This window comes from Saimiri boliviensis, chromosome 3, assembly GCF_048565385.1.
Source record: "Saimiri boliviensis isolate mSaiBol1 chromosome 3, mSaiBol1.pri, whole genome shotgun sequence".
Lineage (NCBI taxonomy): Eukaryota > Metazoa > Chordata > Mammalia > Primates > Cebidae > Saimiri > Saimiri boliviensis.
Window position 1 is genome coordinate 102,138,085 of NC_133451.1, and position 23,394 is coordinate 102,161,478.

At 37.5% G+C, this 23,394-nt stretch overlaps 1 protein-coding gene across 2 annotated transcripts; it reads left to right on the forward strand.

Annotated features, from left to right (window-relative positions):
* The first annotated feature begins 24 nt into the window (after positions 1-24).
* RRH (retinal pigment epithelium-derived rhodopsin homolog) lies at positions 25-22,749 on the forward strand. 2 transcript variants are annotated; one of them, XM_003929459.3, is made up of 7 exons: positions 25-3,404; positions 8,380-8,570; positions 10,366-10,465; positions 11,001-11,154; positions 12,424-12,592; positions 18,021-18,199; positions 19,463-22,749. In XM_003929459.3, exons 1-7 carry the CDS (start codon positions 3,299-3,301, stop codon positions 19,575-19,577), a joined length of 1,014 nt encoding a protein of 337 aa, XP_003929508.2. In that variant the 5' UTR covers positions 25-3,298; the 3' UTR covers positions 19,578-22,749. The 2 variants fall into 2 exon arrangements, with proteins under 2 accessions (XP_003929508.2, XP_074252667.1); XM_074396566.1 differs by lacking the exon at positions 18,021-18,199.
* The last annotated feature ends 645 nt before the right edge of the window (positions 22,750-23,394 follow it).

Genomic DNA, 23,394 nt, shown 5'->3' on the forward strand with positions numbered 1-23,394 from the left:
TCAAATTGCTGGGTAAAGATGTTAAAAATGAAATTGGTTTTGGTCACTGTTGCTAGTGGAGTGTAAAGAAATGACCATGGTAGCAAGTTACAGTGCCATGGTATGGAGCTATTTATCCTGCCATTCGTTTTGCACTTCTCAGAAGGAATGATGTTTCTATATCATTTGTTAAATTTTCTAACATGCTTAACCCTTGAATGCTCTTTTGAGGAGCATACAGTGTTGTCTGTGTCAGTATTTGGGATTTTATATATTTTTTTAATTGATGGAATTGTAGCAGGATTAATAAATACATAGGCCATTAATATATATGATGAGTAAATGTGTTGAAAGTTACAGTTTTTACAGGAATAGGCAGTTATGCTTTTACAGCTTAGGATAGATCATTTGATTTAGAATTGTGGTGATGAAATTTTCATGGAGTATAGGGCCAGAGTTTTTGCTCTTGGTTTGAAAAGGAAGTTAGTGAGCATGGGTGATGGCATTGTCCCAAGGACAAATAGTAATAGTGCAACATTTCTACAGTTTTTTTTTTTTAACATTAACAATAAATCTATAACGGCAGTGTTGGATATAATGTGATTAGTAGACAAACCACTTGGAGATTTCAGCTTTTAGCTTATATATATCTTTTGGTCATTGGTCATTGGCCATCTTTAAGCTCTTATTTCTACATCTTTCCCTTTTTTTCCTTACAGTTTCTGGTTTTTTGTTTTTTGGTTTTTTTTTTGAGACGGAGTTTTGCTCTTTTTTGCCCAGGCTGGAGTGCAATGGCGTGATCTCGGCTCACTGCAACCTCTGCCTCCTGGGTTGAAGTGATTCTCCTTCCTCAGCCTCCCGAGTAGCTGGGATTACAGGTGTGTGCCAACATGCCCAGCTAATTTTTGTATTTTAGTAGAGATGGGGTTTCTCCGTATTGGTCAGGCTGGTTTCGAACTCCTGACCTCAGGTGATCATCGCCAGCCTTGGCTTTCCAAAGTACTGGGATTACAGGCATGAGCCACCGTGCCTGGCCTTGAGGCATTTTATTTTTAATCAAATTCACATGTATTCTAAGCCTTATCCCAATACAGCTTTTCTGTATCACTCATGAAGGAAGCATAAAAAAGAACTTTGACTGCACCTACCTCACTTATATCAAAACTTGCGCCTGCAGCAGAAAGCTGTCTTTGAAATTACCTTTGTTTCAGTTCTTAGAAATATTTCTGGAAAATCTTTAATGGATGCTACAACTAGGTATAACTTACTACAGAAGAGGAAGGTAGTATGACCCAAAGCGAATTTGAAAATTTTAAGTTTTATTTTGCATACTGAATGAAAGAGAAGCAAGCAAGAAAAAACAGATTTTTTTTTAAAAAAGGGAGTGATCTCCCCTTAGTTATGTTTATTGCTCTAGGGTCATTTGAAAACAATACTGATGAGATTTGCTTTTCTGGTATAGGTATGATAACAACATTTACATTTATAAAATGTGAGTATGGGTAGCTAAAAGATTTGGGACAGGTAAGTCAACCTGTTTACCTTGAGTTTATACACAGGCAAGAGAACTGAGGCGAAAGGATTATCTTAGTCAGGCATCCCCAACCTTTTTACACAGGGGGCCAGTTCACTGTCCCTCAGACCGTTGGAGGGCCGCCACATACTGTGCTCCTCTCACTGACCAATGAAAGAGGTGCCCCTTCCTGAAGTGTGGCGGGGGGCCGGATAAATGGCCTCAGGGGGCCGCATGCGGCCTGCGGGGCCCTAGTTTGGGGACGACTGACCTTAGGTTTCTTTCTCCTGTGCCATTCTAGGATTTACAAAAGATTAAACTAAGTGGGTAAATATAGCCCTCTAGTGGTTCTGTTTTATGCTTGCACTGTTAACTTTGGTGCATCTAAGCATTTCTCTAATGTTTGCTGATTTTAAGAAACTTGCTGAGAAGAATCAGATTTTAATAACGTGAATGGAATAAAGGATATGGGAAAAAAGGTAATAGGGATACCTTATTATTCTAACAAAACATGTTTGGGTTACTTTTCAGGTTATAATGTGATAACCCAGAATATTTTTACTCTGCTTTACAATATCAGTGATTGGATTCAGATACTTTGGCAATGTATAAAATGATTACTATCATCAGATAATTTTGATTACATGCATATCAAACTATAGGATAATTTTTTTTTTTTTTTTTTGAGATGAAGTCTTACTCTGTTGCCCAGGCTGGAGTGCAGTGGCACAATCTCAGCTCACTCCAACCTCTGCCTTCCAGATTCAAGTGATTCTCCTGCCTCAGCCTCCTGAGGAGCTTAGATTACAGGTGCATGCCACCATGCCTGGCTAATTTTTGTATTTTTAGTAGAGATGGGGTTTCACCATGTTGGCAAGGCTGGTCTTGAACTCCTGACCCTCTGACCTATAATCCTCTGCTGGGATTATAGGTGTGAGCCACCGTGCCCAGCCAACTATGGGATAAATTAACTGAGGTGGATGGTGGAGTTGATCATGTTATATCCATGCTACGAAATATAGAGCTACGAATAAATCAGACTTTATTACATTCTGAGATTATTGACCTACAATTTACAATACAGCCTTAGGGGAAAATAAGTTGCATTATATATGCATTATATATATACATATATACTTATTTTCCTCATTTTTGTTTATAAGAAAAAAGTGCAGGAAACCTTAAACACTTGTATGAATGTATATTTGTATAAGCAGAGAAAAGCATAAGAAAGAATATGCACCAAACAATAACTGGTACCTTTAGGAGGGGGAGATTCGAAAGTAGGAAGGAGATTACTTCTTTATCACTAATATTTTAATTAAGGAGAAACAAACAAAAGGAGCCGCAATGGAAAAACTTGAAGGGTCAACAGAAAACAGGGACCTTAATCTGAATAGTTTCAGAGGACTAAGACTGGCTTTTAATATCAGAACTGATTTCCAGCAGAAACCGTTTAAGTCTGCTCCTGCACTGATTTCCTGAGTTTGTTTATTGTTTAATTGTGATGTGTGTACTTGATAATCTCCTTAGACTGAAGACTGATGCCCAAATAGGTTAAAATGTGTAGTGCTTGGTATTTCTTTTTGTTTTGCTAATAAGCTTTTCCCTTATTCTGGGAATTAAAATCCTTTCCTCTTTAGCCCAGTTAAATCTGTTAAGGGAGGGCCTCTATGAAAAGGCCCTTCTTTGAGGTCTCTAAGTGGAAATGATTGGTCCTGAAAGATCTTTCCTCAGTAGCTCATAAAACAGTTCATAATTATCAAAGGCTTATTATGAAGGGTGTCTCAGTATCTTCCCTTCAAAATGCTAAGAAATAATTTAGGCAACAGTTCAGACTCTAAAAATGAAGATGGCTCGGTCTTTTCACAGACTGAACACAATATTGTTGCAACTTACTTGATTATGGCAGGTATGGATGTTTAACAGTTATCTTTCTTTAGGGCGAAGAAAGGCAGAAGTTTTCAGCATAAGGCATGCATTGTTTCAAGTTCCATATTATTGGCCAACCTTGAGAAGTCATTCATCCGACTTGGCTTGCTCGCTTGCTCGTGTGGTAAATGAGGATGAGGATATTCTATTTCTGGGCTGTAAATCAAATAAGAGAATGTGGGTGAAAGATAAGTGAAAGCATTAGTGATGGCCATTGTCGCAGCTTATTTTGATGTTTGATAATGTAAGAGCAGTGAAGTGGGGCTGGGAGAAGTTTTCTATGTAATAAATAGTTCTTTTATAAAAATCTATATATTTGGTTATTGCATTGTCAAAGTTTTTATTGGAGAAGAGCATGTACCATGGCAAAAATGTATTTTTGTATCATTTACTATTCTTACACATAATCCTCATATTTTTGTTCTTGGTGGTAGAATTTAACTAAGGACTTAAAGATTCTGGAAAGAAAAAGTCCTAAGAAGACAGAGCAGAGTATATTGTCGTTAAGGACAGAGTTTGAAAATTCAGCTTGCTCTAGAATACTTATTGGAAAACTCTTAAATTTTGGATTTCATGTTTTAGCATATTTGCAACTGTGAGCAAGTTCCTTCTCCTTTTTGTTTTTCCATTTTCTCACCTGTAAAACAAGGATAAGAATAAGTTACCTGTCATGATTGTTATAAGGTATAAAATTAAATGATATATAAATGCCAGTAGTAGGTGTTGGGCAAATATTTGTTTCTTTTTCCCTTTCCTCCTTAAGCACTCATTGATGTAAAGGATTATTTGCAGAAAAAAAGGGATGGGGGAAATGACAGTAGAAACTCCTTATCTTTTGATTGTATCATTGAATCGTGTAACTTTTATATTGAGCAATCACTTAGTTTTCAACTTTATACTCCGTAACGAGTTTTAGGAGTCACTGTATTATACTGGGTTCATTATTTTTCGGGTGGACTTTTATGAACATTTCAAACATATTCAAGAGTAGAGTGAAAAGTATAACACATCATCCTATACCCAGTTTATAATTGTTTAGTTTCTTCCTTATAATTCAGCATATTACTTCCAGTGCTAGAAATTGTGAGTTCCTCAGTTAAGTTTTGTGATTTCAGTGACATCTCGTTCATTTGAATACCTCTTTATGATAAGTACTAAACAAGTTCTAGTTTGTTATTGCAGAAAAGAGAGAGAGAAAATCTTGTAACAATTACATAGAAATACTTTGTATACAAGTGTTTAGTTTAGTTCTTTGTAGATGACCGGAAAAACAAACAAACAAACAAACAAACAAAAAAACCAGAAACAACCAGAACTATCCTTTTTTGACCTGGTTACAAAATTAGCATGCAGAGAATATTCTATTTAGTTCTTATCTCTGTAACAGTAGTAATAATAGTAATCTTACTACTGCTACTAATGTTATTATTTGAATACTTACTATATGCCAAGCACTGTTCTAAAACCTTACACGTACAGGATAATTCATCCTTACACTAATTCAGGAAGTTACTTTTCAGTTTTATTTCTCTAGTTTATACCGATGAAGAGCTTAAGAATCTTGTCCAACACACACATCTGAGTAGCTACACAAGGATCTGAACCCAGGCATTTTGTTTCAAGAGCCCTCACCTATAACTCCAAGAGTCAGCTTTATCAAGGTATACAACGAGTATGTGTTTGCTTGTGTTGCTTATGGAGCAAGTGAAGGAAGCAGATCTGACCTCTTCATGCTTTTGTTCAGACCCTGTATCAAGCATCTATTTTTCTTTAGATCCCCTAACTTTCCTCCTTTAACAAAATCCATGTAAACTTGCAAATCAAAACCAAAAGTATGAGGAAAGGGTGTAGTGAAAGCATTTACTTCATTTGTTACTTTCACCAAGAGCCTATTTAGATTTTTTATTTAATCTTTTATTTAGATTTTGGCTCCTATAAACTGTTAGCAACTTCCAGTGTGACAGACATTTTGTTAATTTAGTGTCCTTGAGCACTCTCCCTTTCCCCAATTAAGGCTGGGAGGTAAGAGGACATGGTGAATTTGAGGACCTGAGATAAATCATTATGGATGAATTGTAAAATGAAGGGTGAGAGATATGTTGAAAATGATGGCTGAGTATCAGACAGTGATGAGCCATGTAAGTTTTAAAGGTGACAGGGAGTCACTAAAGGATTTGAAACCGAAGTGACATGATCTGATTTGCGTTTTAGAAATGTGCTATAGTGGTAGCTAAGAAACCACATAGGAGGCCATTGCAGTGATTCTGAGGAGGGAATAATGGCAGTGGGGACAGAAAGAAGTAGATACATTCAAGAGCTAGAAGGTGGAATTGATGATTGGATGACAAGACCGTGGGAGGAGAGGAAGCATCAAAGATGACTCCTAGGTTTCTTTTTTGAGCTACTGAATAGACGGTGATGGTCTTCATCAAGATAGAAACACACCTGGGGAAGAACAGGTTTGCGGCAGGTGAAAAAGTCAGTTCAGTTTGAGAGGTGTCCAGTAAAAAGCTGGACACATGGGTTTGAGTGTCTGGAGGCTGGAAAGTATCAGGATATAGCCTTGGATATGAAGAAATCACTCAGAGTATGTGAAAAGAAAGGGATCCAAGACAAAGTTGGACAATGCACATATTTAATGAGTCAGATGGGGAAAGAAAGGCCAGGAAGTAGATCAAGAAGGGTCTGTCCAAGAGATTGGATGGAAATCACAAAAGACAAGAGAAAAAATGTTTGAAGGGTGAAGGAGAAGTCAACATCAAGTGCTACTTAGCGTTTAGACTGACTGTGAGATGGGACTTAACTAAAACCTAATGACTAGGTGAACTATTGCATACCCATTAGAAGACCTGCATCTGGGGAAACAAGGCAGAGTGATTGGCACAGCTGCAGAGAGAATAGAGAAAAGCACTAAACTGTTTACTTCATAACCCCCATTATTTCTGAGACTCCCAGGATTATCGTTACTTTAATCTAGTTGTGTACTTGGTAGGCAGCAATTTACGGCACTGTTTTTATCTAACTTTAAAAAAATCATTGAACCTGTAGCTAGCCCAGAAAGATTCTTTATTAAATTCTTCAGAGTATTTTTGCATACACGCAACAATCGCAGATGCTAAAAATAAGGCCAAAGAATCATCAAATTTGCTATCATTGTGTGCTCATTATCTTGAAGGAATGATAGAAACTAAGCAATGTGGGTTTTAGTTGTAGCCACTTGTTAAATCGCTGTATGTCACATAATCAAAAACCACAGAAATAATGAGGAACCTGAAATCTACTTGAAAAGACTAGGAAAAGTGACAGTTAAATTATATAGAGTCACGTAAGACTATATTATAAGCAAGTCATTCGGAAATTTAGCAAGGAGAGGATAGGGTGGGTAGGAGAAGGGTTAGGAGCTTGAACTGAAGTTTGAAGGATGGATGGCATTTGGATAGGCAGAAGGAAGGGGCAGGATGCTCCAAGTGGGAGAAATATGAGTCAAGCATGGTGTAATCTGGGACATAACTAGAATAGAGAGTTCATTTGACAAGTGTAGAAATTTGCTTCTAGAGAGTAACAACAGATTGAGGCAAAGAGCCTGGAATATCAGGTTGGGACATTTGGATTTTATCCCACGGCCAGTGGGGAACATTACAAGTTTTCGAGAGGAGAAGAACCGTCGTTAATTCTATGTTACAGCAAGCTGATTCTGCCAGAAGCAAGGAGGGGAAATGAACAGGAATCTGGAAGGTTAGCATAACAGGCTAAGACGGGAGTTCTGAATGAAGCGCCAAGATATGATAAAAGTTTTTACTGAGCTGGTATTGTTGTATGTTGGTGCTTGGAAACTGTCCCTCTCTAACAATTATTGGGGATTGATCACCAAGTAATTCTTCTCTTGATGAGGAATTCAACTCTATTCCTGCTTGCTGCACAACCCTCCTTTAGTCTCTAATAATCCAGTAATGATTCTAGCTTCTTGGCTGAAATCTATTCACACCCCAGCCCCCACACCCCGTTAGGACCTAGTATGGCCCATATCTGGCTTTTGCCCTTTATAGCATGTAGGGGATGTTGAACATGCACATTCAGTACACTCAACAATACTTTTCAGTGTAAATTAATGCAGTGGCATTCTGGTTGGTAAATGTAGTTATCCGTCTGCCTCAGTGCAACCAATGTGGAGCACTGACAACCATGAGGTACTGAACCTGCAAAGAGTCGAGAACTTGATTAGGCTGGTATCAGCTGTGAGGCTTCTCTATGAACCAAAAAGCTGGCTCAACTTCCTCTCTGGATAGTCAAGTCTTATAGTATGCATTCTTCTATCGGGGTAGGGGTGTGTGTGTGTGTGTGGTGTGTGTTGGATGAAGAATTTGGACATGTTGAGTTTCAAGAAATACTGGAATAGTCATACAATTTTACATATGGTAAATGCTTAGTAAATGTTTAATGACAATGAGTTGAAGGAAAAGAGAAGATGTGGAACTGGAGCTTGTGTCATGACTGGAAATAGTGACAAAAATGCTATCAGGATAGTATAATAATTGAAGCTTGATAAAGGCAACTATAGAAAAACAAGAGCCCCAGGACCCAGGAAGGAAGAGAAGGAAGTTAAGCTGCCAAAAGGAGGGTATGGTCAGTCACACATTTGTCCTAAAAATCAGCAGGAATGGTGTGAAAGCCAATGAAGGAAGGTCAAGGACAGAACACTCAATAGTGATGACATTAAAACCAGCCTTCAGTGCTGGCTTGTGCAATTGGCAGAGTCTTTGTGTTTTAATTTTCTTGTTTCACAGAAGGGATGTGAATACTTTACACACAGTTTTAAGAACAGCAGGAGCTCTTCAAATAAATGAACTAAAATAGATCTGTTATGTTTTTAAAGGGGCTTAAATATTTAATTTTGCGTCTACTTTGAAACATTCAAATTAAGCAAAATGCATCATATTTTTTGTGTGTGTTCTCAGGTATGATAAGTATTCTCAGCAACATAATAGTTCTGGGCATCTTCATGAAGTACAAAGAACTTCGGACACCCACAAATGCAATTATTATTAACCTGGCTGTTACTGATGTAGGGGTCAGTAGCATTGGCTATCCCATGTCTGCTGCCTCAGATCTGTATGGAAGTTGGAAATTTGGATATGCAGGCTGTCAGGTATTGGAGATCATTAGAATGAAAGCAAAATAAATAGATTAAAGAAATGTAAATTTAAATGTCTAAAATGAATCCCAAGAGTCTAAATCGAATAAGATATTGTAGGAGAATAGATACAGTGCTTTTAAGGAAAACGACTTCAGAAGTGACTGGGAATATATTATTTAATAAGAGAAATAAAATTACTACTCATTGTTACATTTTCCAAATTCTCCCAACCCAAAGGAAGAAACAAACAAAACAACTAGCATTCAACTGAGTGAGAAGAGTGATGATTTGCATATTCAGCTGAAAATTTGCATATTGCAAATTAAGAAAGAAATACCCTGCTTTCACCTGAAACAATAAAGCATTTAGTGATTTAATCATAATATTATGGAAGATAGTTAAGCTACCATGTTGTTGAATTTTCTCCTATAGAAAGACCTCCATGAGAATTGTTACTAAATGTATTTGTTATTTTTTACTAAAAAGAAAATGTATTAATAGTAATTTGCTTTAAGATATTAGGCAAATATTACTTTTGGCCTAATTCCTTTAACAGTTTGCTATCATAAGCTAAAAACTATAGAGAATAATGTAGTAGTGAATACACAATATCCACATAAGTTCCAACCAGTTTTGTGAAATCTTAATGTTTTACAATCTGCTTCAGATTGTTTTACTTTTTAAAGATCTAAAACTATACAGATACTGATACAAAAGTGCTGTCAGGATAGTATGATAATTGAAGCTTGATAAAGGCAACTATAGAAAAAGAAGAGCCCCAGGCCCCAAGAAGGAAGAGGAGAAAGTTAAGCTGCTAAAAAGCAATCTTATTCCTCCCATGAATGTTTTTCTATCTTACATATGTGCTCATAAATCAGTTACTGTCTAAATACTTTAGGTTTTGTGTAAATGATGTCATATTGTTTGCATTATGCAATTTCCTTTCATTGTTAGATATTATGTTTTTGAGGTTTATGTTGATGGATATGGCTGTAAGTCATTCATTTTAACTGCTATATAATATTCCATTTTATGAACATAGCCCAATATACTTTTTTATTTTACTCTTATTGGACATTTGTACCCATTTTTTTTTCTATCACAGACAAGACTTCAATAAATGTTCCTATTATGTTTTCTTCTGCAATATGTGAGTTTCTCTAGACACATTGCCTAGGAGTGGAATGGTAAAGTTGTAGAGAATGTTCATCTTCAACTTTATCAGAAGTAGCCAAATTGCTGTCCAAAATAGTTATTCAGATTATGAGAATGTCTATTACTCCACCTTCTCCTTAACACTTGGGATTGTCAGACTTTTAAATTTTCATTTTCATGAGGGTGAAATGCCATCTGATAATCAGTATTTTTTTTTGAATATTTATTGTAGTTGTATGTCTAATGTTATAAATATTCAAATGCCAATGGGCCTGTGTGAATAACCCATTCATCATCTGGTCATTTTTCTATTGAGTTTGTCTTTTTTTCTGGTTGAATCGCCCATCTTCAGAGTACTACTCTTTTGCTGGTTTGTGGTTGTTCTGCATACTGTTTATAGAGTATTGTACAGAAATTTCACTGTAAGTCTTAAAATTTTCAAAAGGTTCATTTCAGTTAATAAAATTACAAACTACTTTCCATAAATTCTTTTATTAAACAAGTTACAATTTGATAATGAAGATATATTTTAAAGTAATAAAGTAAAAAACATTTAGTATATTTGAGATATATTCTAACAATGGTACAAAAATCTAAATGTTTCTTGGGAGGGTGTTTAGAATTGTAGAGTCTTTTCAATTTTGGTTTTCAGGTTTATGCTGGATTGAATATTTTTTTTGGAATGGCAAGCATTGGATTACTCACGGTTGTGGCTGTGGACCGATATCTGACCATCTGCCTTCCTGACATAGGTACAGCACTTTTCTCAGCTTTCTTAATGAATCATTTCTTAACTAATGACCACTCAATATGTGTACACAAATATATAAACCTAATGGTTTGTAGTTAGGGTCAGTCTTATTTCTTTGGCAATAATTGTTCAAATGTTTCAATGGCTTCCTATTGTACTTAGAATAAAATCCAAATTTCATAAGGCCACCCACACTTTGGGGCATGGACCAAGCCCAGAACGAGGCCTTCATATTTGCTGTTTTCTTAGGTCTGGAAAGCTCTTCTTCCTGCTTATCCTCTGGTTGATTCTTTTCTCCTTTAGGTTTCAGCTTAAATGTCATTTTTTCCAGAATGTGAACTTACATGTATAGGCTTGGTAAAAAGGGAGAATATAGTTGTTGTTTTATTTGGAGTTGCATCCATGTTTTGGCTCCTAAGGCCAACTAAAGTGCTCTGTAAAGAATTTACTTGCTAACACTTACGAATCAAGCAAGTTTTAAAAAGTGAGTCCCATCAATGGCAAATGGTGCTAATATTTTCTATGCTTGATAATAGGGAGGAGAATGACCACCAATACTTACATCGTCATGATTCTGGGAGCCTGGATTAATGGCCTGTTTTGGGCTTTGATGCCTATCATTGGGTGGGCTAGTTATGCCCCAGATCCTACTGGTGCTACCTGTACCATAAACTGGAGGAAAAATGATAGGTAAGAGACAAGTTTACATGTTATAATCAAATGCTTCTAAGGTAGACATTTTCTCACCCTTTCAAATTTAAGATGAGATCATATATTCCTCATAAAGAGAGAGCAAAGTGCTTACTTGGTAGTGATGATGTGATTCTAGCAAAAGTCAGAATTGAGAAAAGTGACTTATGCTTGTTTGCAAGTAAAGGTCATCCAGCTCTTTGTCTCCCTTACCCCATTCCTTCCTTCCTGCCCAGTGCTCTCTCTTAAGGCAGCAACGCAGGGTACCAATCACCCTTCCAATATCTGCACATCTCAAAGGTAGGATCATGAGCAGGGAAAGGGTTAGTGAGGCTAGACAGAGTGTACAGCTCTGTCAAGAGCCCAGGCTGCCTCCTTGCCGTCTTTTCAGGATGGTCTGGTGTTCAAGCACATTCTGAGAACTGCACAGCAAAAGTAGAAGCACTGCAAAGATTTGCCCACTAGTGAGGCTTCTGTATCTTTTCCAGGAACAAGAGGATAATTTAGTTCATTAAAAGAAATGAAGGATGACATTAAAAACTCCTAAAATCTCAAACCAGAAAATTTCTAAATCTCAAACCAGATCTAAATCTAAAATATCTTCTGTAGATTCAAAACTTAAAGGCTGGGCACGGTGGTTCATGCCTGTAATCCCAGAACTTTGTGAGGCAGGGGCGGGAAGATCACTTTAGCCCAGGAGTTTGAGACCAACCTGGGCAACATATTGAGACCCTGTCTTTAAAAAAAAAAAAAAAAAGAGGAAAAGAAAAATTAGCTGGGTGTAGTGGTGCAAGACAGTGGTTTCAGCTACTCAGTAGGCTGAAGTGGAGATTGGTTTGAGCTGGGGAGTTTAAGGCTACAGTGAGATGTGATTTCACCACTGTACTCCAGCCTGGGTGACAGAGCGAGATTCTGTCTTGAAAACGATTTAAAGTAAATAATTTAGGCTCTACAGGCCAGATGGTCTCTATCACAGCTCTTCAACTCTGTCATTATCCTGTAAAAGCAGCCATAGCCTATATGTAAATGAGAGCACATGGCTGTGCTTCAATAAAACTTTATTTACAAAGATGAGCGATGGGCTGGAATAGGCCTGTAGTCCACAGTTTCCCAATTCCTGGCCTAAATGAACTAAAAATCAAATATACTTCTTAAACTATTTAACAATATAATGACTACCGGTGTTATTTTTAATAATTATCTCCTCTTTCCTCTTTCCCAATTTAGTACATTAAATGAGCAATCATGATTGCCTTTTCTTATTTTCAGATCTTTTGTGTCTTACACCATGGCAGTTATTGCGATAAATTTTATTGTACCCTTGACAGTGATGTTCTACTGCTATTACCATGTCACGCTGTCCATCAAACATCACACTACCAGTGACTGCACTGAGTCCCTCAACAGAGACTGGTCAGATCAGATAGATGTAACAAAGGTAAGAGGTCACAATCCTTGAAAAATTGTTGTCATGGAGCTTTTACCCATTCATAGGTGAGAGTCCCTGGTACCACCACAGTCTTCTCCCCCTCATCTCCAATTCTCACTCCTCCGTTCTTTCTTCTGTGTTTGTCTCCTTATTTCTTTTTTTGTTTTTGTTTCCATTTTTTTTAAAAAATGGAGTTTCACTTTTATTGTCCAGGCTGGAGTGCAATGGCATGATCTAGGCTCACTGCAGCCTCTGCCTCCTGGGTTCAAGTGATTCTCCTGCTTCAGCCTCCTGAGTAGCTGGGATTACAGGCGTCTGCTGCCATGCCTGGCTAATTGTTTTGTATTTTTAGTAGAGACAGGGTTTCACCATGTTGGCCAGGCTGGTCTCAAACTCGTAACCTCAGGTGATCCGCCCGTCTCGGTCTCCCAAAGTGTTGGGATTACAGTCATGAGCCACTGCGCCCATCCACTTGCCTCCTTATTTCTGAATGATTATGCTGTTTGCTCTTTTGGATGTTTTTGTTGGCCACCATCTCTTGATTTCCTACTATGGATGGTGAGGTTGTATTCCCTTACACCACGCAGTTGCTTGCCCAACTTTTCTTCCACACCTTTCTCTCTCCTTCCCTGTCAGTATAATGTTAACAATATCTGGCTAAAGAGACTCTTTCCCTGCTCTCAGCATGTTTGAACACACCACAGAAGTGATGCACTTTATCCTCTTCTTGCAGCCATCCTCCTGGTTCTCTGGGGCCTTTTGCTCTGGTTTGAATTGGTTTCTCCTGAGGGCTGCTGCTCAGAAAGCCAACATCCTCAGGTCTCTCTTCATCACCAGCTTGGGATGCTTTTGCCTCCTTCCAGGATCAAATCCCCTGTTTTCTGGAATGCTTGTCTTCCTTTTTTTTTTCTTCTTAGTTTATTTTCTCTGATTTGGTGGAACACATTCTCCAATTAATTCCTGAGGTTACAGGAGAGGTAAATTTTTTAAGACTTTGCATAACTGAAAATGTCTTAATTTTGCCATCATGTGTGACTGTTTTCCTGGTCTAGAATTCTAGGTGTAAAAGTAATATTTGAAGAGTTTTGAAGGCATTGCTCTATAGTCTCCTAGCTTCCAGCACTGCTGCTACAAAGGCTGATGGCATTCTGGTGGCTGATGCTCTCTGGTAATCTGTGGGTTCTCTCTGGAAGCTTATAGGATCTTCTCTATGTCTCTAGTTTTCTGAAAATGTATACTGATGTGCCTTGGTATGAGTATTTATCCAGTGCTGGGTACTTGGTGAGTACTTTCAGTGTAGAGACTCTTGTCTTCCTCTTCTAGGATATTTCTAGTATGATTTCTCTGATGATTCCTGTCTCTGTGTTTTTTCTTTGCTCTTTCCCTGGAATTCTTTTATTTGGATATTTCATCTTCTAGACTTATCTACTAGTTTTCTTAAATTTTATCTCCCATATTGTCTATTTTCATTTGTTTGTTTTGTGGTGGTTGTTTGTTTTTGTTTCTACTTTCTGGGAGATTTCCTCAACCATATCTAGATCTAGGATAAGAGTGAGGAAAGTGAAGGCCAACCCTTGGGTACAAAATTCAAGCAAGCACCAAAAAACTCATTAATTAAAAAAAGTAGTTTAATCTAGTACTTAAAAAAACAATATTGGGCCGGGTGTGGTGGCTCACGCCTATAATCCCAGCACTTTGGGAGGCCAAGGCAGGCAGATGACCTGAGGCTGGGAGTTTGAGACCAGCCTGACCAACATGGTGAAGCCCCATCTCTACTAAAAATACAAAATTAGCCAAGCATGGTGGTGCATGCCTGTAATCTCAGCTACTTGTGAGGCTGAGCCAGGAGAATTACATGAGCCTGGGAGGTGGAGTTTGCAGTGAGTCGAGATTGCGCCATGGACTTCAGCCTGGGCAACAAAAGCGAAACTCTGTCTCAAACAAAAATCCAAAAAAACAACAAAAATAATATTAGTATAAAAATTATGTTGAACAAAATACAAATTTTAAATAAAAATGGGATCTGACCCTGCACTTAGATAATTTACCTGATTCACCTCCCCGATCCCACTCTGATAATATCATACAACCTTTCTGTTTTTAACATTCTACTCTCAACTTTTACAGATAGGATAAAAATCATTTTTAAAAAAAATTTCCAACTTTTATTTTAAGTTCAGGCGTACATGTGCAGGATATATAGGTTTGTTACATAGGTAAACGAGTGCCATGGTGGTTTGCTGCACAGATCATCCCAGGTATTAAGCCCAGCAGGCATTAGCTATTCTTCCTGATCCTCTCCCTCCTCCCTCCCTCTGCCCTCCGACAGGCCCCAGTGTGTGTTGCTCGCCCCCATGTATCTATGTGTTCTCATCATTTAGCTCCCACTTATAAGTGAGAACATATGGTATTTGGTTTTCTGTTCCTGCATTAGTTTGCTAAGGATAATGGCCTCCAGTTCCATTGATGTCTCTGCAAAGAACATGATCTCATTCCTTTTTATAGCTGCATGGTATTCCATGATGTATATGTACCATATTTTTTTAATCCAGTCTATCATTGATGAGAATTTAGGTTGATTCCATGCCATGTCCATGATTGCTATTGTGAACAATGCTGCAATAAACATACATGTGCATGTGTGTTTATAATAGAATAATTTATATTCCTTTGGGTATATACTCAGTAAAATAATGGCTGGGTTAAATGGTATTTCTGTCTCTAGGTCTTTGAGGAATTGTCACACAATCTTCCACAATGGTTGAACTAAGTTACTCCCACCAAGAGTGTAATAGTGTTTTCCACAGCCTCACCAGCATCTGTTATTTTTTGACTTTTTATTAGTAGCCATTCTGACTTGTATGAGATGGTATCTCATTGTGGTTTTGATTTGCATTTCTCTAATGATCAGTGATGAGCTTTTTTTTTTTCATGTTTGTTGGCTACATGTATGTCTTCTTTTGAGAAATGCCTGTTCATATCGCTTGCCCACTTTTTAATGGAGTTGCTTATTTTTTCTTATAAATTTAAGTTCCTTATAAATGCTGGATATTAGACCTTTGTCAGATGCACAGATTGCAAAAATTTTCTCCTATTCTGTAGGTTGTTTTCTCTATTTATAGTTTTTTTTTTTTTTTGCTGTACAGAATCTTTTTAGTTTAATTAGAGCCTATTTGTCAATTTTTGCTTCTGTGGCAGTTGTTTTTGGCATCTGCATCATAAAATCTTTGCTTGTACCTATGTCCTGAATGGTATTGCTTAGGTTCTCTTCTAGAGTTAAAAACCATTTTTATTGCTAAAACAACTATTTTATACTCTATTCTCTCCTTGTTTTATGGATGTATATTTTCTGTCATTTCTGTGACATTATGTATATATTTATATTTCCTTCTGTTTACCACATATTTTTGTTTCTCCTCAGTTCCTGCACTGTTTTTTTTTTTTCTTTGCCTGTCAATGTAAAAGTTTTCTTAATGTCTGGTGGTCAATGATTGTCCGCTCATACTTAAGAGTAATGCATTAAAAATGCTGATTGTAAGCATGGAGATGCTTATTAGTAAGATGTTTCTTTCGGGAGAATTTCAAGTTGTCTCTGTAGGTATTATTATTATTATGACCATTATCACTGTGATTATCTGCTAATCAAAACAACAACAACAACAACAACAACTTTCTAACTTGCATACTCAATCTGGAAACAAATATAATTCTGTCTTGAGCTCAGTGAATTCTAGCACAGGCCATTTCTGCTGGATATATATTACACACAATGCAGGTAATTTTGTAAAGGAGCTCTCTTGTATCTTGTTTAAATGGAAGAATATATTTTTCATGTTGCTCTCTCCTGATTGCCTTCTAAAATGATGGAATAGAGGTTTGGGAGAATTTCTAACTGTCTAGGTATTTTATTCTGGGCAGATCAGTTTCTTTCATGTTTCTAGGTAGGAGGTAAAAGTCTATGTCCAAGTTTTTCACACTCAGTGCAGGAAGTGGTCAGCACACAGACATCCCTCTTTTCAGTATAGTACTGAAGTGCTTAGCTGAATCTGGTGTCCCTGTGTCCTGAGTTTCCCAAACTAGCCTTTTTAAAAATATATATACTGCGCCTCTGGAAGTCTTCCAGGGAGAGGAAGGGAAAGTTATTGAGTAGACTGAGTAGACAGGGTGAAAGATTTGGAAGTCTAACTACTTTCTTTTCTTTTAGATTTCAACCAGTTCTATCGTGAGCTCCATGGACACCCCTACATCGAGAGTTTTCTGGTACCCTTTGTTACTAGGATTTCTGTAGCTCTGTAGTAGGGATTGATCTGCACTTGGTTTTCCCTCATAGTTGGCTTTTTAACATTATTTATCTACTTATTTATAAAATTATTTTCATGTTTCTTACATAATTTGCCACTTGTCCAATGGTCTTTGTTTCCATTAGGAATATATATTGTCTAATCTCTGAGTTCTCTGTCCTTATGGGTTTATGTCTTTTTTAACCTCTGTTCCCTAATTTTAGCAGGCAATCCAAAGAAGGAATATAAAAACATAATTTTTCCATTGAAACAGAATGCAAGAAAGCTCCTTTACAGAATTATCTGCACCGTGTGTAACATTTATCCAGCAGAAATGGCCTGTGTTAGAATTCATTGAGCTCAAGATAGGATTGTATTTGTTTCCAGATTGAGTTTAGAAAGTTAGAAAGCTATATTTTAGTTTAGCAGATAATTCCAGTAAGAGCAAACAATGACAGTGATAATAATAATAATAGCCATGCCAGCAGTTCATAGCACTATGACTTGAAGTGGGGTAGGGTGGGTTTTCATCAGTCTTTCGTTCAAGTTAGCTTTAATACTCTCTCCTAGAATACAGAAAGAAGAGGGCATTCTTACATGTGTGTAACATTCTTTTTTTTTTTTTGAGACGGAGTTTCGCTCTTGTTACCCAGGCTGGAGTGCAATGGCGCGATCTCGGCTCACCGCAACCTCCGCCTCCCGGGTTCAGGCAATTCTCCTGCCTCAGCCTCCTGAGTAGCTGGGATTACAGGCACGCACCACCATGCCCAGCTAATTTTTTGTATTTTTAGTAGAGACGGGGTTTCACCATATTGACCAGGATGGTCTCGATCTCTTGACCTCGTGATCCACCCGCCTCGGCCTCCCAAAGTGCTGGGATTACAGGCTTGAGCCACCGCGCCCGGCCATGTGTAACATTCTTAAAAGCAATGTTACATATTCTTGATATATCCATTTCGCAAGGTCTCATTATCACAGATGACTTCAGGCACCTGAACAAAGAACATGGAAGGCAAAAAACTCAGCTATTTCCTTTATGTCATCAACAACATAAATATATTCAAATTCCAACCGAGATAGATTTTTACCCTACTTTAGATATATTCATATTTAAATATTTTATATATTGGGCTTAGTGGATATTTATTTCTTTTCAGATGTCTGTGATAATGATCTGCATGTTTCTGGTGGCATGGTCCCCTTATTCCATCGTGTGCTTATGGGCTTCTTTTGGTGACCCAAAGAAGATTCCTCCTGCCATGGCCATCATAGCTCCATTGTTTGCAAAATCTTCTACATTCTACAACCCCTGCATTTATGTGGTTGCTAATAAAAAGTAAGTAATGTCTAAAATGCTTGCAAATACAAAATAAAACTGATATAAAAAGAATGTTAAGACTTTTTGGGAGAAAGTGACAGAAACCCACTTTCATCTAGCATAAAGGTTATTTGGCTCATGTGACTGGAGCAGCATCTAGGACCTTAAATGCCTAGAGCTCCAGATCTGTAACAGACTCTTCCCAAATAGTGGCAGAGATTATTGTGGGCAACCCAAGACCCAAGTTCTACCAGCAAAGCATCCCCAAATGCCAGCTGCATCTCAGCTCTCTGGCAGAAAAGCTCCTGGAATGTCAGTGGTCAGCTTGGTTCAAATGGTTACCCCACTCCAAAATACATGGAATAGTGGTTTCCAAAGAAAAGAGTGATTCTATTACTGAAAAATAGACGAGGCAATATTGGGCTCCCTTGGTGGATAGTATAGATGTATGTTTACAAAAAAGAAGACGTATCATTCAAATACAAGAGAAAAGTTCGGTGCCAACATGAAAGGCTTCAGGATACTAGAGAATTCTTCCATCCTCTCTTATTTGGATTTCTCAGCAAAGTGTTCCTTTCCTGCCTTCTCTGTGAAGTTTAGATTGTTTCATTTGTGTTACTGCTGGAAAGATGGAATAAATCAATCTACTGTGCTTAAATATTTGGCCAGAAAATTTCAGCAGAAGTTAGATAATTTTATCCTGGAATGACAATGTTTGGGAAAGCAGCTTTAGCTACAGGTATGTGAAGAAACATAAAATTTTACAGACCAAACAGACCACATAAGAAGAATGAAGAACACATTTTAAAATCAGAATCTGCTGGTAGTTCTTTTGGAAAATTCAGTCATTCCCAAATTCCCTTAATTTTGACTGGCCTTTGCTGGGAAGAACAGAGGCATGAAACACACATTGTTAGTTCAAATAAACAACTCATGGCGTCTGATATTAGAAGCATCCTTTTAAATATATATAAATATTTACCTTTATTAGATGTCTTCAATCTATAGAATCAACAGTGCAAAACTGGCCTTTAACTGTACCTTATATATGTATACAGGTTCTCAATAGGAAATCTGTAGAATCAACAGACAAAAGTGGTCTTTAAATGTACCATATACTTTATGTATTTATAAAGGTTCTCAACAGGAGATATTCAAGTGGGAAGCAGCAATCTATCCAGAGATGTAAATTAACGGTAGTGGCATCAGCCATATTTTAAAATGCTTTAGAAGTTTCAAATCATTATGAGTTAATGCCAGATTTTTCTTTTTTTATTGTAGGTTTCGGAGGGCGATGCTTGCCATGTTGAAATGTCAGACTCACCAAACAATGCCTGTGACAAGTATTTTACCAATGGATGTATCTCAAAATCCACTGGCTTCTGGAAGAATCTGAAAGGAAAGAAAAGGACATACTATCAAAACACTGTAGTTTTTGGCAATGCTTTTATTTTAAATATGAGTCAATTTAGATCAAATGCAGACATAGATCATTGATTGTCCTGTTAGACTGTAAGTTCCTCAGGTGCACTCATGCTTCTTTTGTTTGTGCCTTGGCTGCTGTCGTGCATGCTTCTCTATGTCCTGATATGTCAACTTGTTGCTTATCTCCTTTGATGAATTAGGATCTGAGGTTAAGGCCCCCTTTCTTTCTCCCTATTATGGCATGCATTACACTGCACTGATGACCTTTAACTTCTCTGGCTCCTCCATTGGAATAGAAGCAGTCACTAATTTAATGTCAGGATAAATTAATAATACCAATAATAATTAATAATTCTAGGTAAATATGAAATGATGTTGGATGTTCCCCGTTAGAATAGAAAGCATTTTTACATTGCAACATTTTAATATTTAAATCAATTATTAACTTATGTTATTAAACAAAAATAATCAAATGAACATTAAACACAAAGGTTTCTAAATAAAATGTTAAGTCAATTCATATATATATATATAATATAGCATTATAACCTCTGTGCATATTTTTATGTTTTCTGAAATTTTTATTATCATTTTCTGCATATCTACTCCATATATTTGCTACCAGAGTTAACATCAATCGGAGTGGAGATTTTTATGTTTGCTCTTTGATGGATCCTTATCACATGTACCCAATGCTGTCTGGTACGTAGTAGGCAGTCAGTAAATATTTTTTCAATGTTAAATGAATTTGGAGACTCACGTATTTGTCATTTTAAATGACTGTTAAGCATAGTACAATATACCATTGTTTATATAGCAGACAATTAAATTGCTTTCCAATTTTTAGTTTCGTGGATGTATCACTGAGAACATTTTAGTATAAATACATTTTTTCTTTGGGAGAAGTTATTCTATTTGAGTGGTTTTTTTCAGACTAGAAATACTGGATACAAATACAAAAACACTATTATTGTTGCTAGTTTGCTTTCTGGAAAGATAGAATTAGTTTACTCTGATACTGGCAGTATCTAAGTGAGCTTTTCACTGCATATTCCTGCTAATAGTGCTGTATATATTTAAATTACGAGTTATATACTCAAACTCAAATTCATTTTATTTCACATTGCTAGTGAGGCTGTGTCTTTGCATATTGTATTTTTTAATCTCTATTTTGTCTTCCCGTAAATTGTCTCTTTAGCATATTAAGTACAATCTAGGCATTAATTTTATGTGTACAGTCCTCTATGCATATGGAGAGGTAAACTGCTATAGTAATCTCTACCTTATCTCCTCCCTTTCTGGCTTTCCCACAGCAATCAATACATACAACTGCAAATCAATACAACTTCATAGCTAATCTTTTAAAAATAAAGTTCCAATGCCCGAAGTCTTACAAACCCCTCAGCTGGATTTTCAAGGCCCTCTTTAACATACCCCCAAAGGGACGTTTCAGCTTTTTGTCTTTCTTCATGGCTAAATAGAATGTTTAGTGTTCCCAGAGAGTTCTGAATGCATTGTGTCGCTAGCTCTTTGCTCATCCTGTCTACTGTAGCTGAACCTTTTTACAGGAAGAGTATAGTGAAATCTGTGCCCAGAGCCCTGAAATCTGTGCCCAGAGTCCCAAAGCCATTAAAAGGCCAGGACAACATCTGTAATAATGTCTAGAAAAATGGACTCAAGAGTTCCAGTTTGCAAGGCCGTGAACTCATTTCCAGTGATAAGTAAGAAACAACTTTGCCTCAAATGTAAAGGAGTTCAACGGTGTACAGTACTTATATTTCAATGCGATATTATCAATTAATTTGCTTATATGATAAAACTAGGAAGACCTGGCTTTGATTACATAGTTCCCTCTAACCTCTTAGTTTACTAATTTCTGATTTTTTTTTTAATCTTTAAACAGCATTTCTATACTCAATTCGACACGTTTTGCCTCCGTGTAAGTCGTGACATCCGTGAAATTAATAATTCAAAAAATCTCTTGGTCATTTGGTGATCAGAGCTTTACCCATCCTATTTCTCCTTCCTCTTGTGCTCAAAAACTCAGTTAGGGCCATCACCTCTCACTGCATCTCCAGCACTGGGAAACCTGAGGGTTGTTTTTTAATCCTTCTTCATCCCTACACCTAATCAATCATTTCTCTCACCTGCATGTTTCCTGAAGCTGCATTATCCTATTTCCAGCACAGCAGTCAAGGCTGTAGCCTGATGGCTGCTCTCCTGGACTATAACCACAGACATCCACCCGAAGCCTCCTGCTTTCTTGCTGCTTACTCTATCTAAACGTTTTCTCCACACAGAGAATTCTTCCTAAAAGGATAAGCTGATGTGCCACTCCCAAGTCTAACTTTTATTGCTCCCATTGCCTACAGGCTGAGCGTAAGCTCTCCATCCAATCAAAGGGTTTCCTTGAAAACATCATCCCCACTTACCTCTCCAGCTTTATCTTCTTTAACTCCCTGCCTCAAAATCTTACGCCTGAGGAACGAGAAGTGCTTGCAGTTTTCTGAAGACAATGCACCCATTCTCTCTTCTCTCCCTTTGTTTCCACTATTCCCTTTGCTTGCAATGCCCCTCTTTGGATTTTTCCATAATGCACCATCATGCACCCTGTAAATGGCAGCCAGGCACCACCCACCTCAGGAAGTCTTGCTTGACTAACAGCAGCTGGGTTTGATGCTCTTTTCCTGTGCTGCTTCAGTACTCTGTGCCTCTCTTTATCGTGTGAGTTCCTTACGTGTAATAACGGTCTTGTTCATCTTTTTACCCCTCAGTGCTCAGCAGAGAGTAAGTACTCAGTAAATATTTGATGAACAAATGAGTTGTGCAGAATCTGGAAACCTGCAGTGTTTTATTTTAATCGAGCACAGTTTGTCAGACTATGGTTCTTTTTTTTTTTTTGAGGAGGAGTTTCGCTCCTGTTACCCAAACTGGAGTGCAATGGCGCGATCTCGGCTCACCACAACCTCCGCCTCCTGGGTTCAGGCAATTCTCCTGCCTCAGCCTCCTGAGTAGCTGGGATTACAGGCACGTGCCACCATGCCCAGCTAATTTTTTGTATTTTTAGTAGAGACGGGGTTTCAGCATGTTGACCAGGATGGTCTCGATCTCTTGACGTCGTGATCCACCCGCCTCGACCTCCCAAAGTGCTGGGATTACAGGCTTGAGCCACCACGCCCGGCCCAGACTATGGTTCTTATATGAATTCTATTAGTGTTCAACATTTCCTGTAATATGCTTATTTTTATAGATTTACTTTTCTTTTTAAAAAGTTTGTAGTTTAAAGAGGATGCTTAGAAGTGGCCACTAAGAAGGTTAAATGACATATATTTATTTCTTAAATCCTTGAGTGACTTCGTGAATTCTCCATTTTATGTGTGTGGAGATAGTTTTATAATTTAATTACATATAATTCATATTTTCTGATAGAGCCTAATATAGCTAAAAGAATTAGAGTTGATCTTCAAATATGGCTTTGGTGCAGATAACTTGGGAAACTATTGAATAGCGATAGATGCCTGCATTAAAAATAAATGTGCTGGGATAAACCTTCCACACACTGAGATGATCTGGAAGAGTCTTAGAACACTTTCTCACTGGAGAACTTAGTCCTGCCACCTGAGTGGTTGGTTGAAGCATTTTCCCCATAAAATCTATGTAATGGACTTGTTTTACTTTATTTTTAGAGATAACCAGTATGTGGCAACATCAATACCTCTTTTCTAAATCATTCTTTTGTCATGTGCCTCTATTTTTAAAACTAAATTTTGTAGAGCCGGGCGCGGTGG

Excerpts from the sequence above, each read along its gene's own strand:
- RRH (XM_003929459.3), top strand. The coding sequence starts at position 3,299 with ATGCTAAGAAATAATTTAGGCAACAGTTCAGACTCTAAAAATGAAGAT. Across the intron at positions 8,571-10,365 it reads TTGGATATGCAGGCTGTCAG|GTTTATGCTGGATTGAATAT; the intron begins GTATTGGAGATC and ends TTTGGTTTTCAG. Across the intron at positions 11,155-12,423 it reads AACTGGAGGAAAAATGATAG|ATCTTTTGTGTCTTACACCA; the intron begins GTAAGAGACAAG and ends TCTTATTTTCAG.